The sequence below is a fragment of the Trematomus bernacchii genome, unplaced genomic scaffold (genome assembly GCF_902827165.1).
Source record: "Trematomus bernacchii unplaced genomic scaffold, fTreBer1.1, whole genome shotgun sequence".
NCBI lineage: Eukaryota > Metazoa > Chordata > Actinopteri > Perciformes > Nototheniidae > Trematomus > Trematomus bernacchii.
In genome coordinates, this window is record NW_022987801.1 from 200,001 (window position 1) to 214,748 (window position 14,748).

At 39.8% G+C, this 14,748-nt stretch overlaps 1 protein-coding gene across 1 annotated transcript; it reads left to right on the plus strand.

The window, feature by feature from the left end:
* Positions 1 to 817: 817 nt before the first annotated feature.
* Positions 818 to 13,837, plus strand: si:dkey-9k7.3 (circularly permutated Ras protein 1). Its single transcript, XM_034150230.1, has 19 exons — positions 818 to 897; positions 1,836 to 1,887; positions 2,177 to 2,233; positions 2,703 to 2,834; positions 2,925 to 2,996; positions 4,799 to 4,884; positions 5,140 to 5,340; positions 5,470 to 5,514; positions 6,995 to 7,084; positions 7,247 to 7,398; positions 7,472 to 7,553; positions 9,229 to 9,365; positions 9,457 to 9,541; positions 9,827 to 9,933; positions 10,157 to 10,269; positions 10,438 to 10,549; positions 10,779 to 10,919; positions 11,498 to 11,591; positions 12,140 to 13,837. Exons 2-19 carry the CDS (start codon positions 1,836 to 1,838, stop codon positions 12,275 to 12,277), a joined length of 1,896 nt encoding a protein of 631 aa, XP_034006121.1. The 5' UTR covers positions 818 to 897; the 3' UTR covers positions 12,278 to 13,837.
* The last annotated feature ends 911 nt before the right edge of the window (positions 13,838 to 14,748 follow it).

Below are 14,748 nucleotides of genomic sequence, written 5' to 3' on the forward strand. Positions count from 1 at the left end.
GAGAGGATCTGTACTTTAATTCACTCGGCTCCAAGATTTGCTCTCATGGCTTCTCCTGCTAAACCTTTACAGATGACACTAAACTGCTTCCCTCTTTTCCACGGTCTGAAACACAGGTGGTCTTATGTATCTCTGCTTGTCCGGCTAACATCTCTCAGTGGATGCTTGCACACCACCTGAAGCTCACTTCCACCATCATGAAGTGCTTTGAGAGGCTAGTCATGAAGCAAATCAAATCTGCTCCCCCCCCCCCCCCCCCCCCCCCTCTCGCTGGACCCGTTTCAGTTTGCACACCAAGCGAAGCGGTCCACTGAGGAAGCAATCTCCTCTGCTCTCCACCCAGGCTTCACCCACTTGGACCCTAAGAACTCTTATGTTAGGATGCTGTTCATAGACTTTAGTCCAGCGTTCAACACCATCATCATCACCATTGATTACATGATTCATTAGAGTAGTTTGTTGTCTATCTTCATAATGAACGTGTGTAAAATAGTAAAAAAGTCAAATATTCTAACATTTATTATCATGTTTTCTAATCTCTGTGTAGCAAATGCTGTACAAGGATTAAAATGCACTTGCTTAAAACAACAGTGTTAATTATAATGAATAAAATAACTATTAAACTGTAGATAATAAACAGTAAATAAACAACTAAGTGTATTTTATGATTAAAAAAACATCTGCAGATCTTTTTCTTCTTTCTTTCAACTCCTCTTACTTCCTTTCATTTGCCCTGCCAACTTCCTGCCACACACACACTCACACACTCACACACTGTATATGCACAGTGTTTCTTGGACTTTGAACACGCCCACACACACATTTATATAAACCTGCCGAGTTACAAACGCTTGCTTTCAGTTTCCGCGACACCACAGCACACAGACACCGGCAAAGGTAATACTCTTCATGATCTAATGTGAGTGTTCTGTTTTCATTCAGGGAGTAAGGAGAGTCATTTGTGCTTTTACTTTTGTACGACTGTCAAATGTATGACGTGTGCGTGTGTGTGTGTGTGTGTGTGTGTGTGTGTGTGTGTGTGTGTGTGTGTGTGTGTGTGTGTGTATGTGTTTGCCAACGTAGGCAGAATCTCTTTAACCTGATTTGTCCAGCCGGCACCATTCATTTCCTTATGTACCATTCATTTGCAATTGTAAAAAAAGTATAAAAATTCACCAATATTCTCGCTATAATCAACATATCTTAACAACACGCGTGACATTTACCAAAAATATTTTTTTTAAATCAAAAAGTGTCAAAACTTCACCTTTTAACATTGAAATATTTGACTTAAAGTACCTGATGTTTATAAAATGACCAACAAATGAATGTCATATGAGCATTAAGTACTTTAGTATGTGAGTAATTGAAAAGGTGGTTGAAAAGAGGTCGTTATGTTCAGCTAAATAATCAAATTAACCCAAATAAAGAACATTTTAACAGCAAAACCTTCCACTTCCTACATGGTGACCTCACATAATGCTGCTGCTATGTTATTAATACCCATTTAAACTACTATATTATACTATTAAACAATGCTTTATAGTCTATATATACTCACAGGACCCTAACCAGGCTATTATTTAGCATGTTGTTCTGTTTCCCCTCACTGTTGTTGAACAGGAAATGTTTTCATGTTTCACTCAGACACCTGCTGCTGTTGACTTATTGCTGATCTGTCATTTCTGCATCCTACACACACATTTAGCGCTTTTTGTCCCTCTTTTAAGTATGAATACGTTTGGGTTAGTCGAGTCTTAATGCATGTCAAAGTCATAGGAAAGTTTAAAAAGATGATTTTGATGTTTTAATGACTGTTTTTTTATGCGTCTCAGATGGAGTTTGCCTGCAGTCACGTTGTGTGTCACTGGAGGCCTGACGGAGCAGGTGAGTGCATTTCCATTTTAAATAATATTATAGAACATTTTTGAAGACATTTTGAAGCCAAAATGTTGCTTTATTTGCCTTAAAACCATGGAAAAGTTCATTTGGATGATCTGAGGACACTTTTAAAACGTGATTTTATTTCTGTTCTGCTTATTGTGAAGCACTTTGTAACTCTTTTGATGCATACAGTAATCTTTCCTTACCTTCTTATAACATTTGTGACATGCTTGCAATATTGTGCATATAATTTATTTACTGTTTTAATGTAGTTTAAACACATTTTCCACAGGTATTCCTCTCATCAAGCACCAGCATGACGACAAAGGCACTGTACAGCAGCAGGATGGTAATAATCTACATTATTCACACGTGCATAAAAAAAACTCAGCTCTCATAAAGGTCAACGAAACTGCTGTAAATCACATTCTCAAGAGAATTGCAGAGAAATAACAGGAAAGCATATGAAGCAGTGTGTGTGTGTGTTTTTGTGTGCACGCGCGTGTGTGTGTGTGTGTGTGTGTGTGTGTGTGTGTGTGTGTGTGTGTGTGTGTGTGTGTGTGTGTGGAGGAGATAAAAGATAGCAGTTCAACAAGGGGAAGTCCACACGGTTTCAGATACATGTAATTACACAAGAACAAAGCCATAGTTAACAGTAGCGTAGCAATTAATGTACAAATATTATAACATATTCTAGTCATTATTTAAGAAACATTGCCAGAGAAGTTACTAGAGAAATGCTGAAAACAATATTCAGGCTTTTATTTAGTATTTTTCTCACAGATTTCTTTAATTTTCTGTCTTTTTTTCACCTCCAGTTCCTCCGCCGCTGCCTCCTCGTCGTCTCCCCAGAAAACCCAGACCTTCCTCCCTTCCTCCTCCTCTTCCTCCCTCTTCCTCTCACCGTCCCCTCGCTCCTCTCTCCCTCCCCCCTCCCCTCCCACCCAGAGGTGAGGTGTGTGTTTGATATGTGTTTAATGGCTGCTGTTCTCTCTGTTTGCTTTCTTTGTCTTCTTCATTCCTGTGTCGTGTTTCATCAGCTGAGAGCCGTCTGAGAGCCAACGTCAACGTGGTGTCGCTTAGTGTGGGGACACTGGTGGACGTCAGCCAAGGTCTCACACACACACACACACACACACACACACACACACACACACACACACACACACACACACACACACACACACACATACACACACACACCGCAACACCAAGTCAAATTCCTCACACGTGTCAACCTACCTGGTAATAAACCCGTTTCTGATTCTGACACACACACACACACACACACACACACACACACACACACACACACACACACACACACACACATACAGATGAACTCAGAAACACAAACACACACACACACACACACACACACACATACACACACACACATACACACACACACATACACACACACTCACACTCACACTCAACTCACACACTCACACTCACACTCAACTCACACACACACACACACACACACACACACACACACACACACACACACACACACACACACACACACACACACACACACACACTCACACTCAACTCACACACATACACCTGTTAAAACACTTTTTTTAAACTTTTGTATTTATTGACTTACGTAATAAAACAGTAAAACAAAAAAACATCGTATATTTTTCTATAGAAATATACATTAAAATTAATGAATAAAATTACGGTTTGAAATTCAGACTCATGTTTTTACTAGGGCTGTCAAGTTAACGCGTTAATAACGCGTTAACGCAAAAAAAAATTAACGCCACTAATTATTTTAACGCGATTAACGCATGTGTATTTTTTGTCCTCGGCCGCCGTAGTTTCAGAGCGCATCGAGTTTAAAATACCATCGACAAGCTGATGCTGACAGCCCCGCTCCTGCTGCCCGCTTGTGGCAGACCACACTTCCACGCTCACCGGCAGGCCCGGACTGGCCATCGGGAGGACCGGGAGGGAGTGTGTATGTGTGGCGCGACTCGCGCGAGCGAGGCACACCTTACGTGTTGTTGTTGTTAGCATCTGGTGCTAGCTAGCTGCGCTAACGGATATAAGGAGCTGTTTCAATGACATTTCGCCGACAACTGCGCCGAGCACTTGACTTTATGCAGGTAGCCAGACAGTGGGACATTGTACGAAAAGTCAGCACACTCAGCACGGATAGTGCGCGCAACATGATTGCAGCGTCCAGGCAGCTCCCATTCGAGCATATATGCCTTGAGCTGCACATAGCTCCAACGATCCATCACAGTGTCCACACACACACACACACACACACACACACACACACACACACACACACACACACACACACACACACACACACACACACACACACACACACACACACACACACACACACACACACACAGTATTATTGTATGAGAGAGGTTCCAGGTTGAATTGAGGTGAATATTTGTAATGTTCAGGTTGTTGTGTTTAATATTCATGAGAATATTTGTCATTGTTCAAATGATAATAAACAAACATATAAAGCATATTTGTCCACTCATATGTTGATAAGAGTATTAAAAACTTGAAAGATATCCCTCTAAGGTACATTTAGAACAGATAAAAAATGTGCGATTAATTTGCGATTAATCGCGATTAACTATGGACAATCATGCGATTAATCGCGATTAAATATTTTAATCGACTGACAGCCCTAGTTTTTACATAAATTATAAATAAAACAAGAAAAAGAAACATGCCTTATTGTATGATGCCTTCAATCCAAAATAAATCAACACAATAAAATGAAATTTAAATTTTAAAAAGAATTACGTATTTAATTTAATTATCTAAAAAATACAAAAAAACATATTTAAATTACTTTAAAAAAGCAAGAACAACTACAAAAACAAAATAATACAACTGAAATCCCTTACTTACCTTTTCTACCCAGCTTCAGGCCTGGAGAGTTTTCAGAGCCCAGTGCTTTGTGGGAAATGTAGTGCTGCCTTATCCTGCCTGAGTTCTATGCAGAAAAATGTGAGTGGAAAACTTCTGTTGTGTTTCTCTGTCTTTAGTTAAGATGTATGTCTCAATGCAACAACAAATTGACAGTATTTGCACTATTTTAGGTATTTTCTTTCTTTAATATCTTACGTATTTTGTCTGTCGCTCTGTTGGAAGAGCCTGGGACTTTACTTCTTCTTGATAATGAAGTGGTTGAAACACACAAGTGGAAAGAAATGACTCAAACTGATAAACACCTCCTCCTCCTCCTCTCTTGCTCCGGTTCAGGTGTGGGTGTGTGAGTTCTGCGGATGTGAGAGTGCAGTGAGCGACAGAGTGTGTGTGGGTGACAGAGTGTGTGTGAGTCACAGAGTGTGTGTGGACGACATCTACCTGCAGAACCACAGCGAGGACGACTACCAGAACCTGGAGGAATCACTGGTGGTGTTCTGTGTGGACGTCTCCGGCAGCATGAGCGTTACTGCTGAGGTGTGTGTGTGTGTGTGTGTGTGTGTGTGTGTGTGTGTGTGTGTGTGTGTGTGTGTGTGTTAGCAGTGAGCAGATTTTAAGTAAAAGTAGCAAAAATAAGTAGTACAAAATGTGTTTGCTCTCCTTTAGGTAACATCAAGCAGTGGATCTCGAACATACATATCCAGACTGGAGGTGAGACACATCAGTTTGTAACACTCGTGCTCCTATTGGCTAAAGCTCCAACACATTGTACGCTAAGGGGCGGGACATCTCTAAGCGGTTGACCAATCACAGAAAGAGCTTTTTGAACATTAAAGCATGGAGACATGTCCCAGTAGAGACACTACATACTGATATACACCTGAACATCAGCAGGAGAGGACTCTTTAAAGTAGAGACACTACATACTGATATACACCTGAACATCAGCAGGAGAGGACTCTTTAAAGTAGAGACACTACATACTGATATACACCTGAACATCAGCAGGAGAGGACTCTTTAAAGTAGAGACACTACATACTGATATACACCTGAACATCAGCAGGAGAGGACTCTTTAAAGTAGAGACACTACATACTGATATACACCTGAACATCAGCAGGAGAGGACTCTTTAAAGTAGAGACACTACATACTGATATACACCTGAACATCAGCAGGAGAGGACTCTTTAAAGTAGAGACACTACACCCTGATATACACCTGAACATCAGCAGGAGAGGACTCTTTAAAGTAGAGACACTACATACTGATATACACCTGAACATCAGCAGGAGAGGACTCTTTAAAGTAGAGACACTACATACTGATATACACCTGAACATCAGCAGGAGAGGACTCTTTAAAGTAGAGACACTACATACTGATATACACCTGAACATCAGCAGGAGAGGACTCTTTAAAGTAGAGACACTACATACTGATATACACCTGAACATCAGCAGGAGAGGACTCTTTAAAGTAGAGACACTACATACTGATATACACCTGAACATCAGCAGGAGAGGACTCTTTAAAGTAGAGACACTACATACTGATATACACCTGAACATCAGCAGGAGAGGACTCTTTAAAGTAGAGACACTACATACTGATATACACCTGAACATCAGCAGGAGAGGACTCTTTAAAGTAGAGACACTACACCCTGATATACACCTGAACATCAGCAGGAGAGGACTCTTTAAAGTAGAGACACTACATACTGATATACACCTGAACATCAGCAGGAGAGGACTCTTTAAAGTAGAGACACTACATACTGATATACACCTGAACATCAGCAGGAGAGGACTCTTTAAAGTAGAGACACTACATACTGATATACACCTGAACATCAGCAGGAGAGGACTCTTTAAAGTAGAGACACTACATACTGATATACACCTGAACATCAGCAGGAGAGGACTCTTTAAAGTAGAGACACTACATACTGATATACACCTGAACATCAGCAGGAGAGGACTCTTTAAAGTAGAGACACTACATACTGATATACACCTGAACATCAGCAGGAGAGGACTCTTTAAAGTAGAGACACTACATACTGATATACACCTGAACATCAGCAGGAGAGGACTCTTTAAAGTAGAGACACTACATACTAATATGAACCCGAAATATGATCATAATATGTCTAAAGAAACTTTGTTATGGGTTATTTTGCTGCAGGGTATGCAGGATGCCCTGCAGGGGGCGCTGTCCTCCCTCCTGCAGGAGTCTCCCCGCAGGAGAGTGGCTCTGGTCACATTCAACGATGAGGTAGGAGAATAATGTGAGGTTTCACTCAAATGAAACACTTCATGCCACAACAAGTGTAAGGGACGACTATTGCCCTTTCAGGAATACCGTGTTTGTTGTTTTGTTGTAGCTTTTAAAGGTCAAAGATAAATACTGCCATTCAAAAACACCTTCTCCTCCCAGGTGGTGATATATGGAGATGGCACCAGCACTCCTCTGACTCTCAGGGATTGGGCGCTGGTGGACTACGACCATATTTGGAAACAGGGCGTGGCTTACAGCATCCCGCACTGTATCGCTGAGACGCACCAGCAGCTGATGCAGAGGGTCAAAGAGTAAGTGAACATGACGTTAAATTCTCTTTATACTTTAAAATACATTCACGTTTATTAATATCAATGTTTCCAGCCTCAGGGAACATGGAGCTACGAGTCTCGGTCCTGCAGCGTTGGCCTCGGTTGCCATGGCGTCAAGATATCCAGGGTCAAAGGTGAGGCAGTCTGAAGGACTTTTAAGGAATAAACCAGCATTTTTGGTGGTAAAGTTGGATATAGGTGCTTAAACGAAAAGGATGAGGGACCATGAGGACGAGCAATCAATTACCAATATTTTACTTTTTGTTGATTTAACTTCTTGCAGAAAGATACAGACAAACACTGTAAAATATTAATAGGCGCGTTCACACCGGAGTACTTTTCCCGTTTAGTTCCGTTAGTGCCTGGAATTTTGCCTTCACACCAAAAAGAGAACTTAGTTCAGAGAACTTTTACCACCATTGGTAGTCCCTGCTAGAGAGGTGGGACTATCCTGGGGAGAAAAAAGTACCAATTTCGATTGGCTGGGCGAATTGCAAACCACGCCCCGTAAAACTCTGAAAAGTTGTATTAATATAATAACTTATGGCAACACAAAAAAAAACATGGGAGCGGTGGAGTGATGAGGAGGTGTCGGCGTTCTGGCGATTTACTCGGAAGCCTTCCCCAACTCCGGGGACTTCCGGCCGGGGACTTCGGGTGGCAGTATACACCGTGAAGTTGTTTGCGGCCTGCCAGTAAACCCAAAGCAGAAGAAGAAGAAGTGACGTCAGCGGCTTCATTTGACTAATCTATGAGTGCTGGCACTAAGTACGGCAAAGTACTTGGTGTGAAAGCAGCTATTTAAGAAACATTGACAAAGAAGTGCCTTTCCTATTAAGATGGGGAAAACATATGCATTCAATTAGAATAGGTTTGTTTTATTTAGCATATAATTAATGTCATTCTTATCATTTAAAAAAAACAATCCTCTCATTTTTATTATTCGTAATGGTCTCTGTTTTTTTTAATCACTTTTAATTATATATTTATTTATCTGCTGTCCTTCTGCCTTTTTTTATAATGTCTTGTCTTTGTTTTAAAGCACCACATCTGTTGTATAAAATGTGCTCTATAAATAAATTGTATTATTGTCAAGAGACTAAAACACCTTCATGTTATTACTGCTATATGTAAAATGTGGTATTTATAACAGGTCGAAAGTGAGAAATGTAAATATGTGCTATTCTAACAGTGTGTGTCACTATCTACAGCAGGGGTGTCAAACTCAATGTAATCGCGAGCCACATCAGCATTAGGGCTGCACTCAAAGGGCCGGTTGTAACTTTAAGACTATATAAAAATACTTATATAAATATATATATAAAATAATGTATTATATTACATTATTGCCTCTGCATTGGATTAATATCAGATAGGGTAATAACTTAATAATTAACTATGTCTGAAAGCAGAAGTCTGGGGCAAATAATTGCAAGTCTCTTCAGTGAGAATGTCACAAAATGATTTTAAAAGAAAAGCCAAATTCTGGAGAAAAAGTTGACATTTAAAAAAAAAGGTAACATTTTGAAAAAAAAGTAACATTTAGAAGAAAAAAAGTCAAATTCGGAGAAAAAAACTCTAATTTGAGATGCATTGTGGGACATGTAGTTTATGGGCAACGTGCTTCTGTAAATCATCATGTAACCGTATAATAAATATATAATAATATTCTTTGCAAGCTCTTGTGGGGCCACAGAAAATGAAGTCACGGGCCGGATTTGGCCCCCGGGCCTTGAGTTTGACACCCCTGATCTACAGTAACTGAGACAGAAATGACTTGTGGGTAATGTAGTCCTCTGTACTCTGCAGGTGGTTCTGTGTACTGACGGCAGAGCCAACATTGGGCTGGGAGAGATGGAGAAACCTCCCTCTCTCTCCTCTCTCTCCCCCTCCTCCCTCACCCCTTATTTCTACAAACAGCTGGCTCAGCAGGCGGTGGAGAGCGGGTGAGGAAAGCTTGTTTTGAACGTGCATTCTACTGTGTTAATTATTAATTATTAACTAATACATTATAGTGGCTTTCTCTTCTTCCTGCAGAGTCATAATATCAGTGATGACGTTTGAAGGGACTGATTGTCGTTTGGCAGACGTTGGGAGGTTTGCAGACACAACTGGAGGAAGGGTGAGACACGTGCAGACACTGAGGGGACATTTTGTATTGTGAATGAATGCAAAGAGAAAATGAGAAGACGTGAGATAATGCAGAAGTAGATGTACAAGTTTACATTTTCAATGTCACATTCAGATTATTTTATGACTTATTGGACATTCTTACATTTTTTTATAGTATGTTATTATATTTTTTGAATCTTTTTATTGCACATCCGTATTCTTTTATTTTTTATTTTAAACTAAAACATGCAGTGGTTTATTAACTTATAAACTCCTGCTCTCCTCTGCTGCCCAGGTGAACATAGTGAGCATCGGCACCGTGGCAACAGAGATACAGTCGGCTTCCGTGGACAACATTCTAGCAACGGGAGTCACGGCAACCCTTATTGCTCCTGATGGAGTGTGAGTGACACCAAGAAATATACTGACAGGAAGTTAGTTAGTTCCTACAAATGATGAGGACATAAACGCCAAAATAAACTGGTTTTTTAATCCATATTAGAATAACTTTATTGATCTCAAATTGGGATTCCACACATTCATTTATTTCCTACTCATTTGTATGTTTACCTGGGAAATGAAGTATGTTTTGGTGATTTTTTATAATATTCTATTTCTTCCTCAGGTATTTTCCCTTTGAGGACGAACAGAATCACACACTGGTGAGAGAGATTGGAAACGTGACCAAAGGGCTGGAGGTCACCTTCCAGTTCGCTGTGAAACCACAGTTCATGGAAGGTAAGACACACAAAATCAGTATTAACATCTACTATCTTATGGTATACATGCATTCATGTGTGTGTGTGTGTGTGTGTGTGTGTGTGTGTGTGTGTGTGTGTGTGTGTGTGTGTGTGTGTGTGTGTGTGTGTGTGTGTGTGTGTGTGTGTGTGTGTGTGTGTGTGACAGTTTTCCTTCAGAAGGACACACTTCCTTTCCAACTCCAGCTGAGTTTTAAGACCAGAGACCAGGAGAAAGTGACTCGTGTGATCACTGAACAGAGACCTGTTGCTTCCTCCAGGTAAACACTGAAGGGGTGGAAATCAATATACATTTAACACCAAAAGTAAGGAAATGTGTGCTTGGTAGATTATTTATTTTATGTAACAATGCTTCTTGGCAATAACTCTTATACCGTGTGATTTTGTCACATTTTTCATGGGCGCAACCCACATACTCAGCTCAGATTTATTGCCAAAAAGCATTGATACAACAATACTCTGCCAAACACACATTTCCTTCTCCTGAAGTGGGATTTGGGCCGGGAGTCTCAACATGGCGGTGCTCGGCGTTCACTCCGCTCAGCTCTGCGCCAGATTAGCCATGGAGGGACGAGTCCAGGAAGCTCAGAGACAACTGAAGGATCAGCAACACCTGCTCAGACTCATCAGGTACGGCTGAACACACCTGAGATCCAGTTGAAGGGCGGATTAAAACAAACGACAACGATAAAAAAGGCAGGATTTCAAAGCATGGACAATATGGGGAGGATTTTCAAGTTGTGTGTGTGTGTGTGTAAAAAGGTATGGATGGTGAATGAGTATCATGGATTCTTTGATTTGTAGGAAGACACATATGCTTGAAATCACAATATGTGGACTTAATTACCATCTAGGGACAAAAGTTGTGTCTCCGCAACAATTTCAAAGTTTATATTCCTTTACTGTTTTATCATTCCTCTAAAAAATCTGCAAGATTTTACTCTTTTTACCCGGTGTGTTGCAGACAGTTTCATATTTTGTAAATTTTCTTAACCTTTCGCCTCAGTGACACACTCTGAATACACACACACACACACACTCCGACACACCTTAAACTTGTTTATACAGCTGTCTGCAATGTGTGTGTGTGTGTGTGTGTGTGTGTGTGTGTGTGTGTGTGTGTGTGTGTGTGTGTGTGTGTGTGTGTGTGTGTGTGTGTGTGTGTGTGTGTGTGCGTGTGCGTGTGTGTGTGTGTGTGTGTGTGTTAGTCAGCAGAGGCCTATCCAAAAAGAAGAGAGTATCTATGGCAACTGGATGGACACCATGACAACAATCTGTGACGACATCACACCTGGATCACAGGTAATCATACACCTCAATTATGAAACCAGTTTATAAATATATTATTCATTTCCACTTCAGTATTTTCTTTAGTCCTGTTCGTCTGTTAAAGAGCACAAGATCTACAATTGTCAATTAAATATGGGGAGTATTTTTTGTATTGGGTCATCGCAAAAAATATGTGTGTGTGCTCCAGCTCTAAATACAATATTACCTCGCTCTAGAGAGGTACAAATGTGTAGTATAAATAGCCAGATTGAGCCATTTTCTTCTGGTAATAACAGGTAATGTCATCTTTACCAACTGGGGCACACCATTTATTTGTATTCCCCACCAAATAGTGATTAAAGGGATGGTTCAAAGTGCAGTGGGTTAGCATAGCTTAGCATAAAGACTGGTAACAGGTGGAAACACTTAGCCTGGCTCCGTCTAAAAGTATCAAAAATCTGCCTCCATCTCCTTTAAAGATCATGTGATTAACATGTGACATTTTGTTCCATACAAAAGTTTAAAAAAAGACAGTAACCGGGATCTTTTACTCACTGATTTCTCATCTCTTTCCCCTCCAGACTCTCTCTGATGAAGCAGCGAAGGTAATGTACCAGATGAAGAGAGCCAGCAGCGTCAGCAACAACAACAACAACAACAACAGCAGCAGCAGCAACACTATTCAGAGGAAGGAAAAGGCCCTAATGGAAGGAACGTAAAGACATTTGGCATCCATAAATATGAAGATTTCATTTCATTTTTAGCCATATTGGCTTCATAGACTGTTTATAATAAGTGGATGTAGCCACCATGACATCAGTACCATTTTGAAGCCTCAATTTTGGCAATTTGGTCGTTGAGATCTTGTTTTGTTTTTTTACCAGAAGTGACTCAGTACAGTAGAACTGAACGCTGAACAAGACTCATAAGGCTACCAACATTTTTTATTAACTTTCATGAACTGAAAACACGAAAAACACCCAAACTGGACGACATAGTAGCTTGCTGTCAATCAATAGGTAGCCCTGGTCGTCTATTTGGTGTTAATCGTTAGACTTAAAGCTAATGATTAACACCGTAAACTCACAAGAAAAATGTTCGAAGAGGTAATAAATCAAGTAAGAAGCAGGGTCATTTTCTCATAGACTTCAATGGAGTCGAGTCGCCCCCTGCTGGCCATTTGAAATAATGCAGGTTTAATGTTTTTCCGCATTTTAAGACATGGATGTTTTAAAACTAGGTTTGCTCACAACTGAAGGAAAATGATTTTCAGTTACTTTTATTTATTCATAAAATGTGTATGCATATTCGATACAGTAAAACAATGTGTTTACCTTAATAACCCTTCTGTTTAGTTGCTAGTTAGCTAGTTATTGTATCTCTGAATGCATGCTCACGTTTCAACGTTAGATGTTGACATTTTTAAGGATTTGATGTATGTGTCGCTGTGTGAGTTGACTTCCAGACGCTTGCAAAGGATGATTAATTGCATGTGAGTATTTACAATCATAGGTATTATGTTATTGAAGGAGTCTGACCTGGCACAGTGACCTAGGAACATTTCTTAGTGTGTTTTGCGTACTACAGTCTGTCGCTGAGGGCTGTTTCAGTAGTTTATAGCCTTCAAATATGCCTTGTCATTAACTGTTACCTTTTTGAAGGAGCTGTAGATACTAATGGTGCGTTCAGGCGGCCCTAGTAAACTCAGAAAGTTGCACATTTTGTTCGGCACTACACAGTTTCAGAAGCACTGAAAATGGCTATGAAGCGGTACATATAACCAGTGCATTTTGGTTAGTGATGGAGACCAAAACAGAGCTTAAAGAGCGTGAGAATTCGACTCTAAATATGTCAATTAAATATGGGGAATATGGAGGCAATAGTTCATGGTTGCTCCAGCTTGAATACAATATCACCACCATCTGGATATCCATAAAACACTTTTTCTTGCCACATAACTCCATATTTGGCCTTTTTCTTTAAGTATGTTTTGGCAAAACTATATTTTTCTGATTATAAAAGGTCATCTAATCTTCACCAACTTTCTGATTCCCCACCAAAAAGTAATAAAAGAAACGTTCAAGATACTGTCAGCATGGTTAGCATAGCTTAGCATAAAGACTGGAAACGGATGAAAACAAGTAGTCTAAAGGTCACACAATTAGTCTACTAGATAGATGGAAACAAGACTCAAACTAAACAGTGGTGTGGCTCCTTAACTGCTGGATGTATAAATAAATAAAGAAAACACTTGCTCAATAAATTCCCTATCAACTTTGCAGTGAAGTCAAGCCATAACAGGCTATAAAACAACATTTATTGCAGCATATAAAACCATACAGCTCCCATTTACTATATCACAGAACTTCAAGTACCTTCCCTTGTGTTATTCAGGTACCTATAATAATAATATGGTATCATGATGCCATTACAGAGATTAAGGGGTTAAATACTGGCGATGTTTCTTCAGTGTAACGTCTGAATGATAGTAAAGATATCACTCGTCAGCTGTGGTGAGAAACAACATTGTGAGGAATGTACAAGAGGAAAAGCACTGATTGTACTTCGATCAGGAGATAAGGAGAAAGGAAAAGTACCTGGAGCTACGTTTTCTAATTATCAGGCACTTATTTTCTATTAATACTAGTACTCCAATTACAGAGGGAATGATTGCAGGTTTATCTCACCTGGATTTAATTTGCAGATTAAGATTTTTAATAAACAAAAACAAACAAATTACTTAATTGATAATTAAAAACCTGTGAACAAAGTTGTTTATACACAACTGTATACTTAATGACCCTACAGTTGTCAGAACTATCATGATTACACGTTGATGACACATCCGTAAATCAATCAAGGAAGACAGCTAGTTTCTTTTTTGATTTGTTGACATGTCATTTGTATAATTAAGAGAAGATTAAGCCTTTTTGCAGTGTCATTTTGTCACCTGAAAAGATCTTTGCATGAGACTGAGTGAGATGTTTTTGTCACAAAGCCCAGCATCCTGTTTGGGTACACACTTTCTGAGAATTGGCTTATCTCGAACTAAAGGCAGAGCATCATTTGCTGTGAGGAATGTGAGATGTCTGACTGGTTAAAAGACACGTACACATGTAGAAAACATCTAAGAAATCTAAAAATAAAATGAAAGCTAGCTCAAAGTAGCAGTAGGGTTAGGTGATATTTC

What these genes read in the sequence shown, in the direction of transcription:
- si:dkey-9k7.3 (XM_034150230.1), top strand. Translation starts at nt 1,836, where the DNA reads ATGGAGTTTGCCTGCAGTCACGTTGTGTGTCACTGGAGGCCTGACGGA. An exon ending in CATACATATCCAGACTGGAG is followed by an intron (nt 5,515 to 6,994) that starts GTGAGACACATC and finishes ATTTTGCTGCAG; the next exon opens with GGTATGCAGGATGCCCTGCA. An exon ending in CTGATGCAGAGGGTCAAAGA is followed by an intron (nt 7,399 to 7,471) that starts GTAAGTGAACAT and finishes CAATGTTTCCAG; the next exon opens with CCTCAGGGAACATGGAGCTA.